At 37.4% G+C, this 26175-nt stretch overlaps 2 protein-coding genes across 2 annotated transcripts in view; one reads left to right on the top strand and one right to left on the bottom strand.

Moving 5' to 3' along the window:
- The window catches only part of esf1 (ESF1, nucleolar pre-rRNA processing protein, homolog (S. cerevisiae)), an 8062-nt gene extending 2716 nt beyond the window's left edge, over nt 1–5346 (top strand). The window contains exons 6-14 of the mRNA XM_073491177.1: nt 56–208; nt 324–438; nt 1570–1762; nt 1856–2047; nt 2948–3075; nt 3294–3384; nt 4265–4359; nt 4454–4609; nt 4803–5346. Of these exons, the coding sequence (XP_073347278.1) occupies nt 56–208; nt 324–438; nt 1570–1762; nt 1856–2047; nt 2948–3075; nt 3294–3384; nt 4265–4359; nt 4454–4609; nt 4803–5147 (1468 nt within the window). The 3' untranslated portion in view covers nt 5148–5346. The remainder of the gene's footprint in view (nt 1–55; nt 209–323; nt 439–1569; nt 1763–1855; nt 2048–2947; nt 3076–3293; nt 3385–4264; nt 4360–4453; nt 4610–4802) is intronic.
- acaa1 (acetyl-CoA acyltransferase 1) lies at nt 5347–26175 on the bottom strand. Its single transcript, XM_073491790.1, has 12 exons — nt 25912–26175; nt 24700–24793; nt 24053–24110; nt 23886–23965; nt 23755–23797; nt 23524–23622; nt 22645–22725; nt 8517–8707; nt 8265–8444; nt 7860–7915; nt 6699–6844; nt 5347–6607 (listed from the first exon to the last, which is right to left on the bottom strand). The coding sequence occupies exons 1-12, from the start codon at nt 26074–26076 to the stop codon at nt 6532–6534; spliced, it is 1269 nt and encodes a 422-aa protein (XP_073347891.1). The 5' UTR covers nt 26077–26175; the 3' UTR covers nt 5347–6531.

The raw sequence follows: 26175 nt of genomic DNA, 5'->3' as shown, positions 1-26175 counted from the left end.
TAATGGCTTCATTCTCACAGATTGTGTGTATGTGTTGTGTGTTGTCTCCTCTCAGGGTTTACAGAGAGAAGATGCGTGACTACCAGTTCAAGCGGCTGAAGTATTTTTACGCCGTGGTGGAGTGTGACTCAGTCGACACCGCCGCCAAAATCTACGAGGAGTGTGACGGCTACGAGTACGAGAGCAGCTGCTCCGTCCTGGACCTGCGGTACGACTTCAAACATGAGAGCACCGAAGAATACAAATCTAACTTTTAAAATGAAACTGATCTCATTTAAACTACCGTTGATTCTTTATTTTCATTTCATATCTTTGTTTAACAGGTTTATTCCTGATGATGAGACGTTTGACGAGGAGCCCAAAGACGTGGCGACGGATGTAAACCTCTCGGTCTACACACCCAAACTGTTCACCTCGTCTGCCACAACAACATCAAAGGTACAGATACCGACAGGAGAAGGACTTTATCACCTCCACTAAGGAGTTCATGTTGTTTTTTAGTTTTGTTGGTTTGTCAGCAGGATTACACAGAAACTACTGACCAGACTCAGATGGAGGATGGGTCTCAGCTCAGAATAGACCCCATTAACTTCTGGTGCTGATCCAGATAAAGATCCAGGAATTTTTTCTCTCTTACTTTAACATCATGAGACAGAGTTTTTCAACATTTTCATTAATTTCTCAGGGATAATGTCTGGATCCTGATGGGAAAAAATCCGGTGTATTTAGTTTGCTGGTATCTGTGAGTGAGTACAAACATACGGATACGAGTTCAGATGTAGCTGATTTAAATGTGTTTTATTTGATATTGGATGAAGCTTGATTGAATTAAAACAGGCTGTTGGGTCTTGGTGGCACTTTAGTTTGAAAATAGTTTGATAGAGGCGACACAATTATGTCTGATATTCATGTTTTAGTGTACTTTAAGTACTTAAGTACTTTAACGCTACACTTAATTACAATTTTGAGGTACTTGTACTCAAGTATTTCCATTTTCTTCAAACTTTCTACCACTACTCCAGGGAAATACTCTGTTTTTATTTGATTTCTTCAGTGACGTTGCAGATTCAGATTAATACAAATATCTGTGTATATTCAACAGACACATGATGATCTCTTGTTAAGATAAAACTATTGATCAGCTGCAATTTTAGAGTGATTTAAATATTGTTGCATCAGTAATTTGAATTCTGTATTATAAATGATTCTGAAATAAGTATTTAATGCAAATACTTTTTAGTTTTACTGCAGTTGAATTTTGAAGGTTTTTCTTGTGTATTTCTTCTTCTGCCTAGTCAAAAGTAAATTTACTTCTTCCACCGCTGACTTTAAGTTAAGTTTAGCAAGAGGAACATCTGCAGGAAGTGTTGAGCTTCAGTGACAGCAGCTGGAATTAAATAGTAAATGACTGTTTGTCTATTGTAAAAGAGATAATTAAACAGCCGTGACGGACTCAGGTGTAAAGTTGTGATTAAATGTGATGCCAGGACACAACTCAACATGTTTTATGTTGTTTTTAAGAAGAACCAGCAGCAGGACTGATGTGTGAGTCTGTCTTTAACCAACCAGGTGCAGCTGACGTGGGATGAGACGGACCACGAGCGTGTGACCGCCATGAACAGGAATTTCAACAAGGACGAGCTGCTGCACATGGACTTCAACGCCTACCTGGCCTCCTCCAGCGAAGAAGAGGAGGAGGGTGAAGAAGGAGGGTTTGTGTTTGGAGAGGAGGAGGATGAGGACGGCGGCACCGCAGCAGGAGGTGAGACAGAACTGCTACAGCAGCCTCACTGTTTTTATTCTGTGATGAGATGAAGCAGCACTCAGGAGTCGTGACGTCTTGTTCGTGTTGTAGCTGAACAGACAGAAGAGCCCATCGTGGAGGTGGAGAAGAAACCTCAGAGGGAGGAAGACAAGAAGAAGCAAAAGAAGAAGAAAAGTGAGGAGCAGATCTCCAAGTACAGAGAGCTGCTGAAAGGCATCCAGGACAAAGAGAAGAAGCTGCAGGAAGACAAAGCCATGGAGATGGAGATCTCCTGGGTGCCAGGTACGACAAGACCTTTCCACTTCCAGGTGTCAGTGTGTGAATTTGTTTGTGAAGAGGCTTCACTCTGGACAGATTTGAGAAACTGAACTTTTTAACAAACCAAATTTCTTTTGTTGTCTCTTGTTGAATCACTGACGGCTGCTGTTTTTATTGAACTCTGGGATTTTGTTTTTGCTGAATATTATTTGAACTTGAGTCGAACATTAACTTGTAAAAAGCCTCCAGGATAAAGTCGAGCTGTTGCTGTAAAATACCTCGATCTTTTTAGAGAAGACTTTGGAAATGTAAATGACAGTCGTCTGGGTGTAAAACCAATGATCTGTTGATTTTTACAGATCCAGATGTGACAGCCTGAGATTATCATAACTGAAAGAGAGAAGTTAAAATCAAAAATCAAATCCAATCAGGCCGTATTCTACATGTCTTTAAACAGATATTTTTCCCCAGTTTAAAAAAGGCCGTCCACATGAAGAAGCCTGCCAGGCCAGCAGGTGGCGCCAAAGTCTATGTCAATCATTCCAGAGGGGAACGCACTCAGCTTGTGTCATGAGTTTATTTTACAAAAGCAGCTTATTATTGTATTTATTATATTTCTAGTTATTTGACAACTATTTCTTCACCTTTACTCGTTTAACACCCATCAGGCACATTCAGAGCCTTGCAGCGCTCACCAACTACTGTCCACCATTGTTGTTGTTGTCTTTTCAGGTGCTTCCCAAATACTCTGTTTCACATGTAAATACAGATACATACAAAAAATAAAAAAATAAAAAGTTTTGGTGACCTCAAACTCCATTTGTGTGTGGACGAGAGGCCAAAATGTAAAGAAAAACATTAATATTGAAAAATATCTTTAAACAAGACCTCAGTTTAATAAATGTATATTTGATGTGTGTGCAGGGCTGAAGGAGACGACGGAGCAGCTGGTGAAGAAGAAGTTGGAGGGGAAGGACCAGCTGACGCCCTGGGAGGAGTTCTTGGAGAAGAAGAAAGACCGAAAGAAGCAGAAGAAGTCTCAAAGAAATCAGGTGAGTAGAGCGACACAAGCAGGAGGTGTGCACAGGTAACACAGTGAGATGTTCCCACGTTCTTCTTATTTCCTCTGAGTCCTGCATCATTCGGCACAAACCGACATATTCATCAGTCACACACAACTCATCAAACACATTTATTGAGCTCATGACGTTTCCTCGAGCTGTTCCCTCTGAGGTTTTATTAATCAGTTGTATTTGTTGTCTTGTGTCAGGGAGAAGAAGAGGAAGAGCTCAGTGAAGAAGAACTTCCCTCAGACGTCGATCTCAACGACCCCTTCTTCGCTGACGAGCTCGCTGCTACAGGTGATCAATACTGTCAATTCATCAATCAGTCCATCACAGTCGGGTTGTTTGTTTTTTTATTATAACGTTGAGGCAGAACTGGAGAAAAGATGAATGAGACACCGTCACAGATCAAAAATGTAGATTAAACACAGAAGAACAGTCGAGACACACAATCACTCATGTAAACCAAAATGAAAAGATCCCGTCATCGTATTTGTTTGTTGTCCCCGACTTTGAAATTAGCAAGAATTAAATAATCATGATGGAAAAATAAAATCAGAGTTAATATGAACAGCTGGTCAATAAAGACTGACACTGGATTTTTGAGGCAGACTTCATTACTGATATTGAGGAGTAAGACATTTAAATATCGATATATCGGCCAATATTCTCAGACATAAACAAACATCACTCTCAGATGTGTTTATCAAACAAACTGAGGCCGGACATTTTAAACAATAAACTCTGAAAACTGAAAACTTTACTGAAAAATTACCCAGAGCATCTTTTTCTGCACCGCGTTCTTTAAACCAGAAACTTTTCATATCAGCTGATATCGACAACATTACACCCCGACACACATGTATATATCCGCCGATAATATCAGCGTAATTGCATTTATATTTAACTTTACCTAAATGATGTTATTGATGAAGGGATTTGTAAAAGTATTTATTAAATACGATTGGATTCTTTCTGTTAAATATTGTAGACTTGACACAACCTGTATAAAAACAGACAGTATTGTAGATGTTTTTATCATATTAATCTCAACATGTAAATCTTTTATATTTCTATTGTTACTTAAAGCAGAAACAAACTTGACTTCAAAATCACAGGTTAAAGCAAAAAACGTGTGTTGCCAGTTCAATATCGATGTTGTCTGATGTGTCAGCAGACATGAAGAAGAAACAGAAGGGGAAGAAGAAGAAGCAGCAGCAGCAGGAGGAGGAGCGGACAGCTGAGGAGGAAGAGGAGCTGAAGAAACAAAAGGTCAGAGCTGAATCCCAACATGATAACGACCGAACGTGTGGATCAGAGAGCAGCTTCATGCTGAACGTGTGTGTGTGTGTGTGTGTGCGTGCAGGCGGAGATGGCTCTGCTGATGGAGGACGACGGCGACGAAGCCAAACAGAAACACTTCAACTACGACAAGATCGTGGAGCAGCAGAACCTGAGCAAACAGAAGAGGAAGAAGCTGCTGAAGAAGAGCGGGGAGCCGCTGGAGGGCGACGACTTCCAGGTCTGCTTCAGAGTTTGCATTTTCACTTTTTACACTTTTAATCTGAAAGTTTGGCCTCTCAGGGCTTCTGTAGATGGATACATAGAGAGACACAGTGACATAAATGTGGCAGAAAGTAGAGCTGACCTTTTTCTGTTAACTGACACTAGTATATGATTTAATGTGTCAAACCCTCTGCTGTCTGTGTGTCCAGGTCGACGTCAAAGACCCTCGTTTCCAGGCCATGTTCACCTCCCACCTGTTCAACCTGGACCCGTCCCACCCCAGCTACAAGAAAACTAAAGCCACGCAGAGCATCCTGACGGAGAAGCAGCGCAGACGACAGGAGGAGGAGCAGCGGCGGGTGGAGGATGCTCAGAAGGTCTCAGCTGCTGGTAAACAGGAAGTGGCAGGAACCAAACGTGAAAATGACTCAGACGCTCCGACGGTCGAGGCCGCGGCGAAGAAATCGATGGACGCGAATCTGTCGATGCTCGTCAAGTCGATAAAAAGCAAAACGGAGCAGTTTCAGGCTCGGAAGAAACAGAAGCTCAAGTAGGAGTGAAGACAGAAAGTGACGGACTGAGACTCTTCTCAGATCGCTGTCGGTGTGGACTGAGACACTATCTGCTGGGTTTGTCCTGGAGACGCAGGATCTGGACTGCTGGGTTTCTGTTTTTATGCGTTTGTACAGGAAAAATCCACACGGACGAGGAGTGAAGCACATTTTTACTAAAAAGTGAATCTGCTGCCTCAGATCATGTTGAAATGTTTTTATTTCTACACATAGAAAATTAGTAAAGACATTCATTCACAGCTCAATTTACAAGTGCTACAGTCATCGTACGTTCATTGGACCTCATGCAGGAACAGATTTCTTCTTGTGTGTTACATACGAGCGGTTATGACAGTTTGTGGCTTTTCACCAGTTTTCTTCTGTGTTCTTCATATTTCTGACATTTAGTTTCAGATCAATTTGCTTGTAAAAAGAAGGGAGGTGAAGATATTTAACAGCAGATATCCAAAATTAAAGGACCAAGATCGAGGCCTAAAAACATCCAGACATCCCACTATACTTTTCTTTTTGTTGTTGTGTTCGCTATATTCTGAACATTTTTGGTGCGTTGCGTTGCCGTCAGACAGACGCTGAAAGTCCGACCCACACAGCTGATCTGTGGCGTAACACAGGGCGCTGCAGGCACAGCTGCTGCTGCTGCTGCTGCTGCTGAGCGCAGGAACACAGACGTTGTTGACAGAATGTAGTTCCACAGGAAAAGGCTGTCTGACGGCAACGTAAGGTGCCAAAAATGTTCAAATGTTCAATGTTGGCACTGTGTTCCTTAAGGCCATGATCTGCAGATCAAGTTAATGTGCAGGCACAATGACTTTGACAGAACAAATCATTCACAAACACTCACAGGAAATCAGACTCAGGATCTTTACACATGACACAACAGCACGACTGTTAAGTTGTTTTTTACCTTGATGACCTCTTTCAGAAAGCACAACAACAGCTGCAGCTCTCCGTCTAACAGGTCAACACTCGCCCCTGCACAGATTATGTCCATGTCTCGTGTTTTCATTGAAGAGCAGCCACGCTAACAAAGCTCTAAAGACTGTCACGGGTCAGACGGTCAGCGATACCGACAGCGAGGCTCGGTACGATTAAAGTAGGACGAATCAAAGGCACTTAATCACCTGATCAGTATCTTCTAAAGTACAGCAGCATTAGTTGAGCGGGAGATTAATGTAAAGGTTGATTAAATCTCTCTAGAGCCCCGTTCAGGCTGCTGGATAAACATCACGATCTTTTATGTGTGATTACTGCCAAAATCACAAATTGCAGCTGAGAGGCAACTAAAGTGTAACATGGTTGTAAGAAGGCAGATTACCCGTCACGTCTGAAAGGGGCTTTAATCGCCATAATGGGGTCCTGATGTGCCCTACGGTCCGGGGTATTCAAAGACAGCAGCGGCTCCCATCCCGGTCCCAATGCACATGGACACGACGCCGTACGCCCTGCAGTTAGGAAACACAGGAGAGGAATGGTAAGTCATGTCGTACGTGTCGGTAACAAACGATAAATGTTTGTGTAGCAGCCGAGACAAACCTCTTCCCTCTGCGTCTGAGCTCGTTGAGCAGCGTCACCACCTGTCGAGCGCCGGTGCAGCCCAGAGGATGACCCAGAGCGATGGCTCCTCCGTTAGGATTCACCTTCTCCAACGGGATCCCCAACTTCTCCACACAGTACACCGCCTGAGCAGCAGCAGAGGGTCACACAAACAATGTACTTCTATTTGAACCAAACCTTTCACATGTCAGACAGTCGGCCTGTTTTCAGTTTTGTGACGAGGGAGTTTCCAGGTAATCAAGAAGGTTTTTAAAGACGTTATTTAGCTTCAGAACGAGGAGAATTTTCTCAACACACAAAGGAACACTTCATCCTTCAGGAGGAGAAAATGTAATCTGAAAAGTAACTAAGGCTGTCAGACGAATGTAGTGGAGTAAAATGCAGTATTTGTCTCCAGGGTAACGTTGACATTTGAACCGGTGCGGTACCTTTTTTTGGTGCTCTACTTTCTCTACTTAATAAAGTATCACAGATAAATAAGTAGCACTGACATTTGTTTAAAAGAGGAAGCTGTTCAAAGACGTGGGAGCAGCTGGAGAAACTACTTGTGCTTAAATACTGCAGTAAATACCAGACGTCGACTGATGTGGCTGTTTCAGGGCCGATACTGATTATTGGAAATCAAAGAGACTGAAAACTGAAAAGCTTTGTGACAAAATTTGGAACAACCAGTGATGAAATAAACTTAAGTACAATCTTCAGGTACTTCACTCGAGTATTTCCATGTTCTGCTACTTGATACTTCCTCTCCACTACATTTAGTTACTAGTTACTTTGCAGATTCAGATCATTCAGTGTTTATAGGCTGTTAATTGTGACGTGTTGCCAATCAGATCGTGTTGTGGATGAGACATCGCCTCAGAGCCAAAGTTTAGATTTTAAATTAGTTTATTTTATCGCAATCTGACAGAAAAATCACGATTCTGATCATCAGAAAATGCTGAATATCAGCACAGATAATCAGCCAGGGCCGCTGATCAGTCTCTCCCTAATAAATACTATGCAACTCACGTACTATTGGATTCATACTAAGGTTTTGGACACTAAAAAATCTCAACCAACCAGTGGCCACAGCTGACGATGATAATAATAATAATGATAATAATGATAATGATAATAATACTTCATGTCTGAACTCACCTGACTGGCAAAGGCCTCGTTGATTTCAAACACGTCGATATCGGCCACAGTCAGTCCTGAGAGAGGAAACAGGTTTATATCCAACTATTAATACAACAACATGAACTTAAAGACTGCAGGCACTCTACATATAGTTAGCATGCTAACATGCTAACATGTACCTGCGTACAGCCGAGGCTGACCTGTGGTCATATAACAAGTAAAGGAGCTCTGTGTAGTTTTGTAGAAGAAATAAAACCTCAGAATTTAATATTTCCAATATTAATGAGGTGATGAGACAAACTGTGTCCAGGTCCCAGAACACTGTGAAGCTAGAAAGGTGCTGATGAAGATCTTTCTCTGCTCATTAACATTTTTTTTACCAAAACTACAGACTGCTCCTTTAAAAGCATGAATGCGTCTCACCGGCCTGTTCCAGAGCTGCAGGGATGGCGACCGCTGGTCCAATACCCATGACATCAGGAGGGACCCCCACCACTGCACTGGCCCTCAGGACCCCCAGGACCGGCAGCCCCAGAGCCTCCACAGCAGACCTGCGACCAATCAGCACGGCCGCCGCTCCGTCACTCACCTGGCTGGAGTTACCTGAGACAGAATGACTGATCAGTCACTGCTGAGATCGATCAGTTCACCTGCCGGTCACAGCTGAGGACTCACCTGCTGTGGTGCTGCCGTCAGGTTTGAAGGCCGGCCGCAGTTTAGCGAGTCCAGCCAGAGTCGTTCCCGCTCTGATCCCGTCATCCTTGGCGACCGTCACCTGGCGCTCCTTTCCGTCGCTGTCTACAATCTTCGTGTTGACGGGAACGATCTCCTGCTCGAACAGACCCGAGCTCTGCGCCCGGGCGGCTCTGTGGGAACACAGAACCAGGACGCTCAACAGACCTGCCCGTACGCTCGTTTCATAATAAAACTGTTCTCCAGCTGAGAAATATTCATGTTTACACAGCAGCTGTCTTACAGGTAAAGTCTGAAAACGTGATGCTAAACACTTCTACGTCATGGACAGAGGATTTCTGTGTGTATTTTGAAACCGGGTGAAAAATTTAAGTGGGTTTTTTTCCAGGTGAAGAAATAATTGTTCATGTGTGAAACAGACAAAAAAAAAAATTTCCTCAGGAGAATTTCTTTCCCCCAATGTGTAAAAAAAGCTTTCGGCAAGAGAAAAATATTTGGTCATTTAAGCGTTAAAAAGAAATTCTCCTGCCACTTTGTTTCACGCAGGAAAACATCCACTCAAAAAATGTTTTACCTGGTTTCACACGTGGAATTTTTTCTCTACATTTTTTTTTATTCTTCTGGGGAAAAAAACAAAAATGAGTTTCATCAGTTTCACACATGAAAAAATTAAGGAAATAAGAACGATTATGTCAAAACTTTTTTCCCACCAGTTTAAGTCATAAACAGCAAACTGTTTAGATCAGACTCATAAATGGATCAGCTTGTGTGAAACAAAGCAAGTTTTTTGGTTTTTCCTCATCAGAATTATTTTTTCCAGATGAGTGAAAAAGAAGTTTTGGCAGGAGAAAATACTTTGGAGGGAAGGGTCATTTTTTAAATGTTTTTTTTTTTTCAAAGAAAAACAGATGGAAAAATATTTTTCATGTGAATTAATTTTTTTTGCTCAGAAGAATTTTTTTTTCCCCCAATGTGTGAGACTGAGTGAAACAAGGTTCTGGCAGAAGTAAAGAATTTGAGGGGGAAGAGTCATTTTTAAGTGTTATTTTTTTTAATTACTGCCAAAACTTGTTTGCATGAAAAAAAAAAAAAAATTCTCCTGAAATGTTTTTTTTTTTTTATCACTTTGTTTCACACATAAAAAATATTAACTCCTGGAAATCCACTCCAAAAAATGTTCACCCAGTTTCACACATGGATTTTTTTTCCCTTCTGATTTTTCCCCCACTCTTTTTGACACAATAAAACATTTTTTTTATTCTTCTGGGAAAAAAACAACAATAAATTTCATCAGTTTCACACATGAAAAAATTAAGGAAATTAGGACGATTATGCAAAACTTTTTTCCCACCAGTTCTCAAGTCATTTACACAGGAAAGAAAACTATTTAGATCAGACTTACAAAACGGATCAGCTTGTGTGAAAAATGGCGAATGTTTTTGTTTTGCTCAGGAGAATTTTTTCCCCCCAATGTGAGACCACACATTTTTAATTACTGCCAAAACTCATTTCCATGCATGAATAAACATTTGAAAATTTCATGTGTGTAACAACGAATTGTGTTTTCCTCAGAAGAATATTTTTAGTGTGTGACCGAGTGAAAGAAGGGTTTTAGTCGGAGTAAAACATTTGGTGGGAAGAGTCACAGGGTTTTTCAAAGAAAGAAAATCTTCTGCCAAAACTCAGATTCACACATGAAAAGACAACTGTTTTTTCTTCCTGAAAAAGATTTTTTCCATCGAGGAAATAAAAATAGTTTTTTTTCCCAGTGTGTGAGACCGAGTGACAAAAAGGTTTCAGCAGGCGTAAAAACTTTTTGATATTTTTCACACATGAAATAACAACTTTTTTTTTTTTTCCTCCTGAAAAAGTTTTTTTTCAAATGTTCACAGATAGAAAAAAAAATTCAGGAGGAAAAAAATATGTTGTTTTTTTTCATGTGTGAAACTGATTTCTTGCACATTGGAAAAGAAATCTCCTGAGGAAATTTTTTTTCTTCTATTTCTTATCTTTTATTATATTGTTTATTTTTTACTATTATTATTGTTTATTGTAATTTTACTGTCCTTTGGCTGCTGTGACGCACAAATTTCCCTGTTTGCAGGACTAATAAAGGAATTCTGGTTCTGATTCATTTGAATTTTTATTTTTTGCTCAGAATATTTTTTCTCCCACCAATGTGTGAGACCGAGTGAAAATAAGGTTTTGGCAGGAGTAAAAACATTTGGGGGGAGTTTTTTTTAGATTTTTTTTTTCTTATTTCATGTGTGAAACAGAGCGGAGAAAAAAACTTCAGGAGGAGAAAAAAACTTCAGGAGGAGAAAAAAACTTCAGGAGGGGAAAAAAACTTCAGGAGGAGAAAAAAGTTCCATGAGTGATTTTTCATTTTTCAGGAGAATTTTGTTTTTTGTTTTTTTTTGTGTGAAACTGAGTTTTGGCTTTTTTTTTTTACCCCAACACCCATTTTTTTCACTCCTTTTTTCACTTAGTAACAAACGTTGGCGAACAAAATGTATCATGAGGAAAAAAAGGTTTTGTTGTTTTTTGATGCAATTTCTTTTTGTTTTGTTTTTTTTTGCTCAGAAGAATTTTTTTCTGCCCAATGTGTGAGACCGAGTGAAAATAAGGTTTTGGCAGAAGAAAAAAAATTGGTTGGAAGAGTCACAGGGTTTTTCAAAGAAAGAAAATCTCTTGCCAAAACTCAGAAACACATAAAAAACTTTTTTTTTCTTCCTGAAAAAGATTTTTTTCAATCTGTGAGTGTGAAAAAAAAACACTTTTTCATGAGGAAATAAAAATGTTTTTTTTTCCCCAATGTTATTATTATTAATATTATTATTGTTTATTGTAATTTTACTGTCCTTTGGCTGCTGTGACACACAAATTGCCCAGTTTGCAGGACTAATAAAGGAATTCTGGTTCTGATTCATGTGAATTTTTTAGGGGGGGGTGTCATTTTGTGAGTGTTGGGGGGCCTTTCGTAATTACTACCAAAGCTCATTTTCACACATAAAAAAACAAAAAAATCACTTTGTTTCACACATGAAAACATATTAACTCCTGGAAAAAAGAAATCAACTCCAGCAAATTTTCATCCAGTTTCACACATGGAATTTTTTCCAACTCTTTTTTTCACATATTTTTCATATGTGAAAAAAAGAGTGGGGAAAAGTGTTTTTTATTCTTCCGGGGAAAAAACCCCAAAAGAAATGTCATCAGTTTCACACATGAAAAACAGATGGAAAAAAAAATCAGGAGGAAAAAAATGTGCTGTTGTGTTTTTTCTTTCTTCTGCCAAAACCTTTTTTCACTCGGTCTCACACTTTGGAAAAAGATTCTCCTGAGGAAATTTTTTTTTTTTTTTGGAAAAATGGAAAAAAATCTTTTGTTTTTTCTGGTGGTGGATTTCCACAGACACAGACGACCCTGCACACAGGTGAACATCCAGGGAACAGACGCTGAGATGGTGACATCTTACAAGTACCTGGGAGTTCACCTGAACAATAAACTGGACTGGACTGATCACACTGCAGCAGCATATAAGCAACATATATGAAGTTTTTTAATCTGTGAGACTGTGAAAAAAACAAACACTTTTTCATGAGGAATTTTTTTTTTCCAATGTTATTATTATTAATATTATTATTGTGTATTGTAATTTTACTGTCCTTTGGCTGCTGTGACACACAAATTGCCCAGTTTGCAGGACTATTAAAGGAAGTCTGGTTCTGATTCATGTGAATTTTAAAGGGGGGGGGTCATTTTGTAAGTGTTGGGGGGCTTTCGTAATTACTACCAAAGCTCATTTTCACACAAAAAAACAAAAAACTTCTCCCGAAAAAAAAAAAAAATCACTTTGTTTCACACATGAAAAAATATTAACTCCTGGAAAAAAGAAATCAACTCCAAAAAATTTTCATCTGGTTTCACACATGGAATTTTTTCCCAACTCTTTTTTTCACATATTTTTCATATGTGAAAAAAAGAGTGGGGAAAAGTGTTTTTAATTCTTCTGGGGAAAAAACAAAAAGAAATGTCATCAGTTTCACACATGAAAAAATTAAGGAAATTAGGACGATTATGTCAAAACTTTTTTCCCACCAGTTCTCAAGTCATAAACACAGCAAAGAAAACTATTTAGATCTGACTTACAAAACGGATCAGCTTGTGTGAAAAATGGCGAATGTTTTTGTTTTGCTCAGGAGAATTTTTTCCCCCCAATGTGAGACGTCGTGAGAAGTCGGCGGCGCGTACGGACGCAGCGGCCCCTCTCTGTCCCGAAATAACCTTCTACCGTGGAACCACCGAGAGCATCCTGACCAGCTGCATCACTGTGTGGTACGGCAGCTGCACTGCGTCCTGCAAGAAGACCCTGCAGCGCATACTGAGAGCAGCTGAGAGGATCATCGGTGCCTCCCTCCCCTCCCTCCAGGACATTTACAGCACACGTCTGGCCTGCAAAGCACTCAGCACTGCGGGCGACCCCACCCACCCCAACCACCAACTCTTCAGTCTCCTGCCTTCCGGGAGGAGGATGAGGAGCCTCCGAGCGAGAACCAGCAGACTGAGAGACAGTTTCATTCACCAGGCCATCAGGATGCTGAACTCCCTCCCAGCGCTGCCCCCCCTTCCTTCTCCGCCCGCTGCCCCCACTAACTATGGACATTGTTGACCCCCCCCCAAATGGCACCAGTCACCTTTACAACTCAAAAACACTTTAAAATCTACTTGCACTGTGTAAGAATGTTTACAACTTCATTGTCATAGTCCAGTTTATACCATTTTATACTGTCATATTTATATCAAACTGCCATATTTATATCTATATTTATATCCAATCCCAATACTGACATACCTATTCCACACTATTTATATCTCCGGACTTTATATTCCCGAATGTCTCTTAGCTGTACATATTTTATTTTTATTTTTATTTTTATTTTTAGATCTATATTTCTATTTTATTTTATATTCTTATATTTATATTTTCTGCTTTTTCTGTACATATTCACTTATATTGTCTGGACAGAGGGAAACACAATTTCAATTCTCTGTATGTCTTGTACATATTGCAGTTTTGACAATAAAGTCGACTTTGAACTTTGAACTTTGAGACCACACATTTTTAATTACTGCCAAAACTCATTTCCATGCATGAATAAACATTTGAAAATTTCATGTGTGTAACAACGAATTGTGTTTTCCTCAGAAGAATATTTTTAGTGTGTGACCGAGTGAAAGAAGGGTTTTAGTCGGAGTAAAACATTTGGTGGGAAGAGTCACAGGGTTTTTCAAAGAAAGAAAATCTCCTGCCAAAACTCAGATTCACACATGAAAAGACTACTGTTTTTTCTTCCTGAAAAAGATTTTTTCCATCTGTGAAAAAAAACAACTTTTTCTTGAGGAAATGAAAAAAAAAATTCCCAGTGTGTGAGACTGTGTGAATAGAAGGTTTTGGCAGGAGTAAAAACTTTTTGATATTTTTCACACATGAAATAACAACAACAATTTTTTTTTCCTGTCATGGTCACAGATAGAAAGAAAAAATTCAGGAGGAAAAAAATATGTTGGTTTTTTTTCATATGTGAAACTGTGATTTCTCGCACAAAAGTTCCATGAGTGATTTTTCATTTTTCAGGAGATTTTTGTTTTTTGGTTTTTTTATGTGTGAAACTGAGTTTTGGCTTTTTTTTTTTTTTTACCCCAACCCCCCTTTTTTTTCTCCTTTTTTCACTTAGTAACAAATGTTGGGGAACAAAATGTATCATGAGGAAAAAAAGTTGTTGTCTTTTCATGTGAAATTTTGTTTTTGGCTCAGAAATTATTATTTTTTCCTTAATGTGTGAGACCGAGTGAAAAAAAGGTTTCGGCAGGCGTAAAAACTTTTTGATATTTTTCACACATGAAATAACAACAAATTTTTTTTCCTCCTGAAAAAGTTTTTTTTTTCAAATGTTCACAGATAGAAAAAAAAATTCAGGAGGAAAAAAATATGTTGGTTTTTTTCATGTGTGAAACTAACTTCTCGCACATTGGAAAAGAAATCTCCTGAGGAAAAAATGTTTTTTTTTCTATTTCTTATCTTTTATTATATTGTTTATTTTTTACTATTATTATTGTGTATTGTAATTTTACTGTCCTTTGGCTGCTGTGATGCACAAATTTCCCCGTTTGCAGGACTAATAAAGGAATTCTGGTTCTGATTCATTTGAATTTTTATTTTTTGCTCAGAATAATTTTTTCCCACCAATGTGTGAGACCGAGTGAAAATAAGGTTTTGGCAGGAGTAAAAACATTTGGGGGGAGTTTCTTTTTAGATTTTTTTTTTCTTATTTCATGTGTGAAACAGCGGAGAAAAAAACTTCAGGAGGAGAAAAAAACTTCAGGAGGAGAAAAAAGTTCCATGAGTGATTTTTTCATTTTTCAGAAGAATTAGTAACAAACGTTGGGGAACAAAATGTATTATGAGGAAAAAAAGGTTTGTTGTTTTTTTTTTTTTGCTCAGAAGATTTTTTTAAGGTTTTTTTTTTTTAATAAGGTTTTGGCAGAAGAAAAAAAATTGGGGGGAAGAGTCACAGGGTTTTTCAAAGAAAGAAAATCTCCTGCCAAAACTCAGAAACACATAAAAAACTTTTTTTTTCTTCCTGAAAAAGATTTTTTTCAATCTGTGAGAATGTGAAAAAAAACACTTTTTCATGAGGAAATAAAAATCTTTTTTTTCCCCAATGTTATTATTATTAACATTATTATTGTTTATTGTAATTTTACTGTCCTTTGGCTGCTGTGACACACAAATTTCCCCGTTTGCAGGACTAATAAAGGAAGTCTGGTTCTGATTCATGTGAATTTTTTAGGGGGGGGGGTCATTTTGTAAGTGTTGGGGGGCCTTTCGTAATTACTACCAAAGCTCATTTTCACACATAAAAAAACAAAAACTTCTCCCGAAAAAAACAAAAAAATCACTTTGTTTCACGCATGAAAAAATATTAACTCCTGGAAAAAAGAAATCAACTCCAAAAAATTTTCATCCGGTTTCACACATGGAATTTTTTCCCCACTCTTTTTTTCACATATTTTTCATATGTGAAAAAAAGAGTGGGGAAAAGTGTTTTTAATTCTTCTGGGGAAAAAAACCCAAAAGAAATGTCATCAGTTTCACACATGAAAAAATTAAGGAAATTAGGACGATTATGCAAAACTTTTTTTCCACCAGTTCTCAAGTCATAAACACAGCAAAGAAAAACAAATGTGCTGTTGTTTTATCACATGTGAGACAGTGATTTTTTTTCTCCTGCCAAAACCTTTTTTCACTCACACATTTGAAAAAAATGTATCCTGAGGAAAAAGAGCTGTTGTCTTTTCACAGATGGAAAAAAATCTTTTTCAGGAGGAAAGAGTTGTTGTCTTTTCATGTGAAATGTTTTTTTTTGGCTCAGAAATGATTATTTTTTCCTTAATGTGTGAGACCGAGTGAAAGAAAGGTTTCGGCAGGCGAAAAAACTTTTTGATATTTTTCACACATGAAATAACAACAAATTTTTTTTCCTCCTGAAAAAGTTTTTTTTTCAAATGTTCACAGATAGAAAAAAAAATTCAGGAGGAAAAAAATATGTTGTTTTTTTTCATGTGTGAAACTAACTTCTCGCACATTGGAAAAGAAATCTCCTGAGGAAAACATTTTTTTTTTCTATTTCTTATCTTTTATTATATTGTTTATTTTTTACTATTATTATTGTTTATTGTAATTTTACTGTCCTTTGGCTGCTGTGACGCACAAATTTCCCTGTTTGCAGGACTAATAAAGGAATTCTGGTTCTGATTCATTTGAATTTTCATTTTTTTGCTCAGAATAATTTTTTTCCCACCAATGTGTGAGACCGAGTGAAAATAAGGTTTTGGCAGGAGTAAAAACATTTGGGAGGAGTTTTTTTTAGATTTTTTTTTTCTTATTTCATGTGTGAAACAGAGCGGAGAAAAAAACTTCAGGAGGAGAAAAAAACTTCAGGAGGAGAAAAAAGTTCCATGAGTGATTTTTTCATTTTTCAGGAGAATTTTGTTTTTTGTTTTTTTATGTGTGAAACTGAGTTTTGGCTTTTTTTTTTTTTTTTTACCCCAACCCCCTTTTTTTTCCTCCTTTTTTCACTTAGTAACAAACGTTGGGGAACAAAATGTATCATGAGGAAAAAAAGGTTTGTTGTTTGTTTTTTTTTGCTCAGAAGAATTTTTTTCTGCCCAATGTGTGAGACCGAGTGAAAATAAGGTTTTGGCAGAAGAAAAAAAAATTGGGGGGAAGAGTCACAGGGTTTTTCAAAGAAAGAAAATCTTTTGCCAAAACTCAGATTCACACATGAAAAAACTACTTTTTTTTTCTTCCTGAAAAAGATTTTTTCCATCTGTGAAAATGTGACAAAAAAGGTGAAAATAAGGTTTTGGCGGGAGTAAAACAGGAGTAAACTCCTCCTAAAAAAGTTTTTTTCTTTTTTCAAATGTTCACAGATGGAAAAAAAAAATTCAGGAGGAAAAAAATGTGCTGTTGTGATTTTTTTTTTCTTCTGCCAAAACCTCTTTTTCACTCGGTCTCACACTTTGGAAAAAGATTCTCCTGAGGAAATTTTTTTTTTTTTGGAAAAATGGAAAAAAATCTTTTGTTGTTTTTTCTGGTGGTGGATTTCCACAGGCACAGACGACCCTGCACACACTCACAGGTGAACATCCAGGGAACAGACGCTGAGATGGTGACATCTTACAAGTACCTGGGAGTTCACCTGAACAATAAACTGGACTGGACTGATCACACTGCAGCAGCATATAAGCAACAAATGGTTTTGGCAGGAGTGAAACATTTGGTGGGAGGAGATTTTTTTAGATTTTTTTTTCTTATTTCATGTGTGAAACAGAGCGGAGAAAAAAACTTCAGGAGGAGAAAAAAGTTCCATGAGTGATTTTTCATTTTTCAGGAGAATTTTTTGTTTTGTTTTTTTTTTTATGTGTGAAACTGAGTTTTGGCTTTTTTTTTTACCCCAACCCCCATTTTTTTTCTCCTTTTTTCACTTACTAACAAACATTGGGGAACAAAATGTATCATGAGGAAAAAAAGGTTTTGTTGTTTTTTGATGCAATTTTTTTTTATTTTTTGCTCAGAAGAAATTTTTTCTGCCCAATGTGTGAGACCGAGTGAAAATAAGGTTTTGGCAGAAGAAAAACAGGAGTATACTCCTAAAAAAGTTTTGTTCACAGATGGAAAAAAAAATTCAGGAGGAAAAAAAGATTTTTTTCAATCTGTGAGTGTGAAAAAAAAAAAACTTTCATGAGGAAATAAAAATCTTTTTTTTTCCCAATGTTATTATTATTAACATTATTATTGTTTATTGTAATTTTACTGTCCTTTGGCTGCTGTGACGCACAAATTGCCCCGTTTGCAGGACTAATAAAGGAATTCTGGTTCTGATTCATGTGAATTTTTTAGGGGGGGGTGTCATTTTGTGAGTGTTGGGGGGCCTTTCGTAATTACTACCAAAGCTCATTTTCACACATAAAAAAAACCAAAAACTTCTCCCGAAAAAAAACAAAAAAATCACTTTGTTTCACGCATGAAAAAATATTAACTCCTGGAAAAAAGAAATCCACTCCAAAAAATTTTCCTCCGGTTTCACACATGGAATTTTTTCCCAACTCTTTTTTTCACATATTTTTCATATGTGAAAAAAAGAGTTGGGGAAAAGTGTTTTTAATTCTTCTGGGGAAAAAACCCCAAAAGAAATGTCATCAGTTTCACACATGAAAAAATTAAGGAAATTAGGACGATTATGCAAAACTTTTTTTCCACCAGTTCTCAAGTCATAAACACAGCAAAGAAAAACAAATGTGCTGTTGTTTTATCACATGTTTGAAAAAAATGTATCCTGAGGAAAAAAAGTTGTTGTCTTTTCATGTGAAATTTTGTTTTTGGCTCAGAAATTATTATTTTTTCCTTAATGTGTGAGACCGAGTGAAAAAAAGGTTTCGGCAGGCGTAAAAACTTTTTGATATTTTTCACACATGAAATAACAACAAATTTTTTTTCCTCCTGAAAAAGTTTTTTTTTTCAAATGTTCACAGATAGAAAAAAAAATTCAGGAGGAAAAAAATATGTTGGTTTTTTTCATGTGTGAAACTAACTTCTCGCACATTGGAAAAGAAATCTCCTGAGGAAAACATTTTTTTTTTCTATTTCTTATCTTTTATTATATTGTTTATTTTTTACTATTATTATTGTTTATTGTAATTTTACTGTCCTTTGGCTGCTGTGACGCACAAATTGCCCAGTTTGCAGGACTAATAAAGGAATTCTGGTTCTGATTCATGTGAATTTTTTAGGGGGGGGTGTCATTTTGTAAGTGTTGGGGGGGCATTCGTAATTACTACCAAAGCTCATTTTCACACATAAAAAAACAAAAAAAAATTCTCCCGAAAAAACAAAAACAAAAAATCACTTTGTTTCACGCATGAAAAAATATTAACTCCTGGAAAAAAGAAATCCACTCCAAAAAATTTTCATCTGGTTTCACACATGGAATTTTTTCCCCACTCTTTTTTTCACATATTTTTCATATGTGAAAAAAAGAGTGGGGAAAAGTGTTTCTAATTCTTCTGGGGAAAAAAACCCAAAAGAAATGTCATCAGTTTCACACATGAAAAAATTAAGGAAATTAGGACGATTATGCAAAACTTTTTTTCCACCAGTTCTCAAGTCATAAACACAGCAAAGAAAAACAAATGTGCTGTTGTTTTATCACATGTTTGAAAAAAATGTATCCTGAGGAAAAAAAGTTGTTGTCTTTTCATGTGAAATTTTGTTTTTGGCTCAGAAATTATTATTTTTTCTTTAATGTGTGAGACCGAGTGAAAAAAAGGTTTCGGCAGGCGTAAAAACTTTTTGATATTTTTCACACATGAAATAACAACACATTTTTTTTCCTCCTGAAAAAGTTTTTTTTTTCAAATGTTCACAGATAGAAAAAAAAATTCAGGAGGAAAAAAATATGTTGTTTTTTTTCATGTGTGAAACTGTGATTTCTCACACATTGGAAAAGAAATCTCCTGAGGAAAAAATGTTTTTTTTTCTATTTCTAATCTTTTATTATATTGTTTATTTTTTACTATTATTATTGTTTATTGTAATTTTACTGTCCTTTGGCTGCTGTGATGCACAAATTTCCCTGTTTGCAGGACTAATAAAGGAATTCTGGTTCTGATTCATTTGAATTTTTATTTTTTGCTCAGAATAATTTTTTCCCACCAATGTGTGAGACCGAGTGAAAATAAGGTTTTGGCAGGAGTAAAAACATTTGGGGGGAGTTTCTTTTTAGATTTTTTTTTTCTTATTTCATGTGTGAAACAGAGCGGAGAAAAAAACTTCAGGAGGAGAAAAAAACTTCAGGAGGAGAAAAAAACTTCAGGAGGAGAAAAAAGTTCCATGAGTGATTTTTTCATTTTTCAGAAGAATTAGTAACAAACGTTGGGGAACAAAATGTATCATGAGGAAAAAAAGGTTTGTTGTTTTTTTTTTTTTGCTCAGAAGAATTTTTTTCTGCCCAATGTGTGAGACCGAGTGAAAATAAGGTTTTGGCAGAAGAAAAAAAATTGGGGGGAAGAGTCACAGGGTTTTTCAAAGAAAGAAAATCTTTTGCCAAACCTCAGTTTCACACATGAAAAAACTACTTTTTTTTTCTTCCTGAAAAAGATTTTTTTCCATCTGTGAAAATGTGAGAAAAAAAGGTGAAAATAAGGTTTTGGCAGAAGTAAAACAGGAGTAAACTCCTCTTAAAAAAGTTTTTTTCTTTTTTCAAATGTTCACAGATGGAAAAAAAAAATCAGCAGGAAAAAAATGTGCTGTTGTGATTTTTTTTTTCTTCTGCCAAAACCTTTTTTCACTCGGTCTCACACTTTGGAAAAAGATTCTCCTGAGGAATTTTTTTTTTTTTTTTGGAAAAATGGAAAAAAATCTTTTGTTGTTTTTTCTGGTGGTGGATTTCCACAGACACAGACGACCCTGCACACAGGTGAACATCCAGGGAACAGACGCTGAGATGGTGACATCTTACAAGTACCTGGGAGTTCACCTGAACAATAAACTGGACTGGACTGATCACACTGCAGCAACATATAAGCAACATATATGAAGTTTTTTTGTTGTTGCTCAGAATAATTTTTTTCCCCCAATGTGTGAGACCGAGTGAACAAATGGTTTTGGCAGGAGTGAAACATTTGGTGGGAAGAGTCACAGGGTTTTTCAAAGAAAAGAAAATCTCCTGCCAAAACTCAGAAACACATTTAAAAAAAAAAAATTCTTCCTGAAAAAGATTTTTTTCAATCTGTGAGAGTGTGAAAAAAAAAACTTTTTCATGAGGAAATAAATTTTTTTTTTTTTCCAATGTTATTATTATTAATATTATTATTGTGTATTGTAATTTTACTGTCCTTTGGCTGCTGTGACACACAAATTGCCCCGTTTGCAGGACTAATAAAGGAATTCTGATTCTGATTCATGTGAATTTTTTTAGGGGGGGGTGTCATTTTGTAAGTGTTGGGGGGGCATTCGTAATTACTACCAAAGCTCATTTTCACACAAAAAAAACAAAAAACTTCTCCGGAAAAAAAAAAAATCACTTTGGAAAAAAGAAATCAACTCCAAAAAAATGTTCCTCCGGTTTCACACATGGAATTTTTCCCAACTCTTTTTTTCACATATTTTTCATATGTGAAAAAAAGAGTGGGGAAAAGTGTTTTTAATTCTTCCGGGGAAAAAACAAACAAAAAGAAATGTCATCAGTTTCACACATGAAAAAATTAAGGAAATTAGGACGATGATGCAAAACTTTTTTTCCACCAGTTCTCAAGTCATAAAGACAGCAAAGAAAACAAATGTGCTGTTGTTTTATCACATGTGAGACAGTGATTTTTTTTCTCCTGCCAAAACCTTTTTTTCACTCACACATTTGAAAAAAATGTATCCTGAGGAAAAAAAGTTGTTGTTTTTTCACAGATGGAAAAAAATCTTTTTCAGGAGGAAAGAGTTGTTGTCTTTTCATGTGAAATGTTTTTTTTGGCTCAGAAATTATTATTTTTTCCTTAATGTGTGAGACCGAGTGAAAAAAAGGTTTCGGCAGGTGTAAAAACTTTTGGGGGGGAAGGGTCATTTCTTTAGTTTTTTTTAGTTTTAGTTTTTTTATTACTGCCAAAACTCATTTTCACACATGAATAAACAAAAAAATTTCATGTGCGAAAGAGCAAATTTTTCTTCTGGAGAATCTTTTTTCAAATCTTTTCCTTTTCAGTTTTTTTCACATTTTTACAGAAAATCTTTTTCAGGAGAAACAAAATGTGTTGTTGTTTTTTCATGTGTGAGACGAAGGTTTTGGCAGGAAAAACAATTGGTGGGAAGAGTCACAGGGTTTTTCAAAGAAAAAACATTTTCCTGCCAAAACTCAGTTTCACACATGAAAAAAACAACATATTTTTATTCTTCCTGAAAAAGTTTTTTTTCATTTGTGAAAATGTGAAAAAAAAGTAAAAAAAAAAAAATTAACCCAAAACTCATTTTCACACATGAAAAAAAAAAAAGATTCTCCTGAAAAACAAAAAAACATTTCACTGTTTGAAAAAATATTTTTTCCTGGAAATCATAAATCCACTCCAAAAAATATTTCACTCAGTTTTTACACATGGATGTTTTTCCCTCTCCTGAATTTTTTTTTCACACATGAAAAAAAAAGAGAAATTAGAACGATAATGCAAAACTTTTTTTCCACCAGTTCTCAAGTCAGAAACACAAAACTGTTTAGATCAGACTTACAATGCTTCCGTAGCATCAGAACCCATTTGACAGAATTACTAAAGAACTACATCTGCCAGTCAAAATAAATGATGTATTAGTAAATGTTTGAATGTCAGCTGAGGCGTTAATAAGAACATCTGACATCATTAAGGAGTTTTAAGAAAATGTCTTTTTTCCCTCTTAAATTATGAAAATATATGAAACAGAATGCTCTAAAATATAATTAACATTTACATTTCGTACTTTTCTCAAGTTATTGTGTCCAGACAAACACGTCTCAACACTTTGACTCACTTCAGCTGAGAACTGAGAGCGAAGGCGTCCTGTTTTTCTCTGGAGACCCCGAATCTCTCAGCGACGTTCTCTGATGTGATGCTGCACAAATAAACACACACATACGTCAACTCTTCACATTTCCATCGTGTTCGTCCACAAGCTCTGAAAAATCAACCGATGGATGCTGCTGTCCGTCTAATATTCACTGCACCTGAGCTGTCTGAAGGCTCGGACCACAATGAAACAGCTGCGAGAAAGATCAGTGAAGCGATTCTGATTCTGATTCTGATTCTGATTCTGATTCTCTAACTGGGTTTGGAGAAATCCAACATTTGTAACAAACATGGAAGTTTTGGAATTATCACAGACGTTAACAGCAGAAGTTTTGGGATTCAGAAAAAACTTTGGGGGAGGAGTTTTAACAAAATGTGGTCTTATGATAAACGTTGAGACGAGATAGAGTTTGGTGGCATATAATGAAATATTTGGCTGGAACACGTATAGTTTGAGGGTCTTTATTAAACTAATATAGTGAGACAACAAATTTCAGGGTGGTGAATTTTTGAGTTTTTATTGTAAATCTTAAGATGATTTAAAAACATTTCAGGGATCAACACACACCCTCCTGAGCCAGCTGTCGCCACCACCCGACCCGGGTATGTGGATGAAGATGGATGGGTGGATTTTAGGGCTGTACAGTTTTGGAGCGCTTTAAAAATTCAAGATTACAACAAATAATTTGTAACTTCATAGTTATTTTATTTTCAAATTCTTGCAGTAAATTTTAAAGTTAAAGTAAAGTTAAATAACTTTTTGTTGGTGCTTCATTACATTTAGGATCAGAACCTTCAGTCCAGACTCGCTGAGCTACAGAACAAACAGGATCTGTGGTCTCACCCCATCGGGATGATGCAGTCTCTGGCCTTGTCGTTGTCCATCAGCCTGGAGCTCAGATCTCCTGGATTACCTACTGAACGCAGAGACATGCTCTCCACACTGACACACACACACACACACACACACACACACTTTGTTTTTCTTATGCTTTGTCAGTTTTATTCTCTACTCCTGAATAACAAGATGTAATCTCACCTGTCTTTATTTACACTTATAGACACATAAACTCACCCACATGCGAGGCCCAGGTCAATGGATCTGCTCCTGATGGCTCCTGCACAGTCAGGGTTAAAAACAGGGTCAGTGGTGGTCTTGTGCCTTCTTCAGGTTATAAAGACATAAGGAAGGAGTCCAGATTCTACCTGCGATGTTAAACAGCGCCTGCAGTCCAGAGGAGCACTGTCTGTTCACAGTGTAGACGGGGACCGTCTCTGGAAACCCACTGAGAGGAAGACAGAGCAGTGAGACACACGAAGGGAGACGCACTGAGTGAATGATGGAGGATCACAGCGTGAGCGTTCAGTCTGACCTGAGGAAGTGAGCCACTCGGGCCAACAGAGCACCGGCACCAGGCTGCAGCACGTTACCTGCAGACAGCAACACGCGGCTCAATGCACAGAGTACAAGTGTGCTGAGACATTGAAATTCAAAATGGCATTTTTATAGATATTTAAAGAACGTGAGGAGTTCAGAGTTCACAGTACTGTGTCCTGTTGTCACACTTTTTTCTGCTTTTTAAGAAACAGTAATAAACTATGGCACTGTGTCATTTTGGAGAAGAAATTCATAATTTTAATATTTACAATATTAATGAGGTAATAATACAAACTTTTTCCATCAGTGAATAAACAAGCTGCTCTCAGAGGAAAATAAGGTCCCAGAACACTGTTTGAAGCTAGAAAGGTGGCAGGGTCCGCCACATGTAAACAAAGTAACAAATTGTGTGTTGTTCTTTAAGGTCAGTTTGTTTTTTCAGTTTATTCAGTCATGAAAAAAAGAGAGTTTGTTTATTTAGTTTGAAAAAATCAGCCAATGAAGATCTTTCTCTGCTCATTAACATTTCTCCAACAAAACTACAGACTGCTCCTTTAATGTGTTGTTGTTTATGCTCGTATTGCATTGATGTGATACAGTGGAAGAAGTTACCACAGTGCAGAAATGAAAGTCCAGTCTCACCCACACAAACGTCTCCCAGCTCGTTGGCTGACAGTCCAACATCTGTCAGCACAGCTGTCATCACTGCACTCAGCAGCTCGTCAGGTGTGGTGTCCTGGAGGCAGGCGAAGGGTTAAATCACATTAAAACTGCACTCTGATCTCTGACGTCACTACAAATACCAACACACAGCGATGTTAAAACACCCCAGTACTGCAGTCAAGTTAAAGTTAAACCTTGCTGGATTGTTCGTCCATGTTAGAGCAGCATGTTACAGATGGAGACAGTTTAAACTTTACTTTATATACAGTCAGCTAGTTCAGTCCAGTGGTTCCCAACCTGAGGGGTCGAGCCCCTCCGAAGGGTCAGCAGATGACTCTGAGGGGTTGTCGGAGGATTAATGGGAGAGTAAAGAAGAAACAAAAATCTGGTTTTAGTTTTTCTCTAATCTTTTAGATTTTTGTGAAATATTGGATAATCTGACCTCTCTGGGCCTTGAACAGTTATTTAAATGAAACCAGGTGAGAAGACAAATGTCTCATGACACCTCATCGACATCTGAAACACTTCACACTCATGAAGACACCGATTTTAAGTGAAAAGGTTGTGAACCCTTCATTTTGTTCCATAGTAATTATTGTATTTTTACAATAAGACAGACAGACACTTTATTGATCCTGAGGGAAGTTTAGAAATGTATTTACTGAGGTACTCACACATGACTGATTGATTGATTGATTGATCGTTGTACTTTTCACAACACTACATTTATCTGACAACATTTGTATCTTTAAAGTTTTTAAAAAAGAAAGAATAGCTCTGATTTTAACAGCTGCTGATGAACACTTGAACGCATCAACCATTATATATTAATATAATCTACATTAATCTGATTCTGGACAATCAATCCTTTTACTTTTGGTCCTTTGAGTACACTTTGGTGCCAATACTGTGGTATTCAAACTTATACTTAAATAAAACATAATCATCTGAGTACTTGTATTCCCTCTGAGGTGTCTGGTGAAGTTAAGAAACTATAACGACATTAATGGAAACAGAGACTCTATCCTCTCCACCACCGCTACACTGATATAATGTACGTGTCGTTTCCTGTCAGCCGGTGTCTCGGCTGACAGGTGTCTCGGCTGCCAGGTGTCTCAGCTGACAGGTGTCTCAGGTGTCTCAGCTGACAGGTGTCTCGGCTGCCAGGTGTTTCAGCTGCCAGGTGTTCACCTTGAACGCTCCTCTCTTGGCTTTCCCGACAGCGGTCCTCCGTCCATGAACCACCACCACGTCCTCCGGGCCGCTGCCCCCGGCCGCCGCTCCACACTCGGTCCGTCGTAAGTCCCGTCTGCAGGACGGAGACAAGTGTCCCGAGATGATTTTTAATCTGTGCATTGTGTCGACGAAACGCCAGTTTTTTTATGAAACTCAGCCCTGTTGTGTGCGGACTGGACTCTGGACCGTCAGCTGTGTGTTCACTTCCGTGTTGTTCTC

Source organism: Pagrus major, chromosome 1 (genome assembly GCF_040436345.1).
Source record: "Pagrus major chromosome 1, Pma_NU_1.0".
In the NCBI taxonomy this organism is placed as follows: Eukaryota; Metazoa; Chordata; class Actinopteri; order Spariformes; family Sparidae; genus Pagrus; species Pagrus major.
Note: the sequence above shows the minus strand (reverse complement) of the source record. Positions and strands in the feature narration are given on the sequence as shown.

What these genes read in the sequence shown, in the direction of transcription:
- acaa1 (XM_073491790.1), bottom strand. Translation starts at nt 26,076, where the DNA reads ATGCACAGATTAAAAATCATCTCGGGACACTTGTCTCCGTCCTGCAGA. An exon ending in GACCTGGGCCTCGCATGTGG is followed by an intron (nt 23,623 to 23,754) that starts GTGAGTTTATGT and finishes TGTGTGTGTCAG; the next exon opens with TGTGGAGAGCATGTCTCTGC. An exon ending in GCTCTCAGTTCTCAGCTGAA is followed by an intron (nt 8,708 to 22,644) that starts GTGAGTCAAAGT and finishes GTGTTCCCACAG; the next exon opens with AGCCGCCCGGGCGCAGAGCT.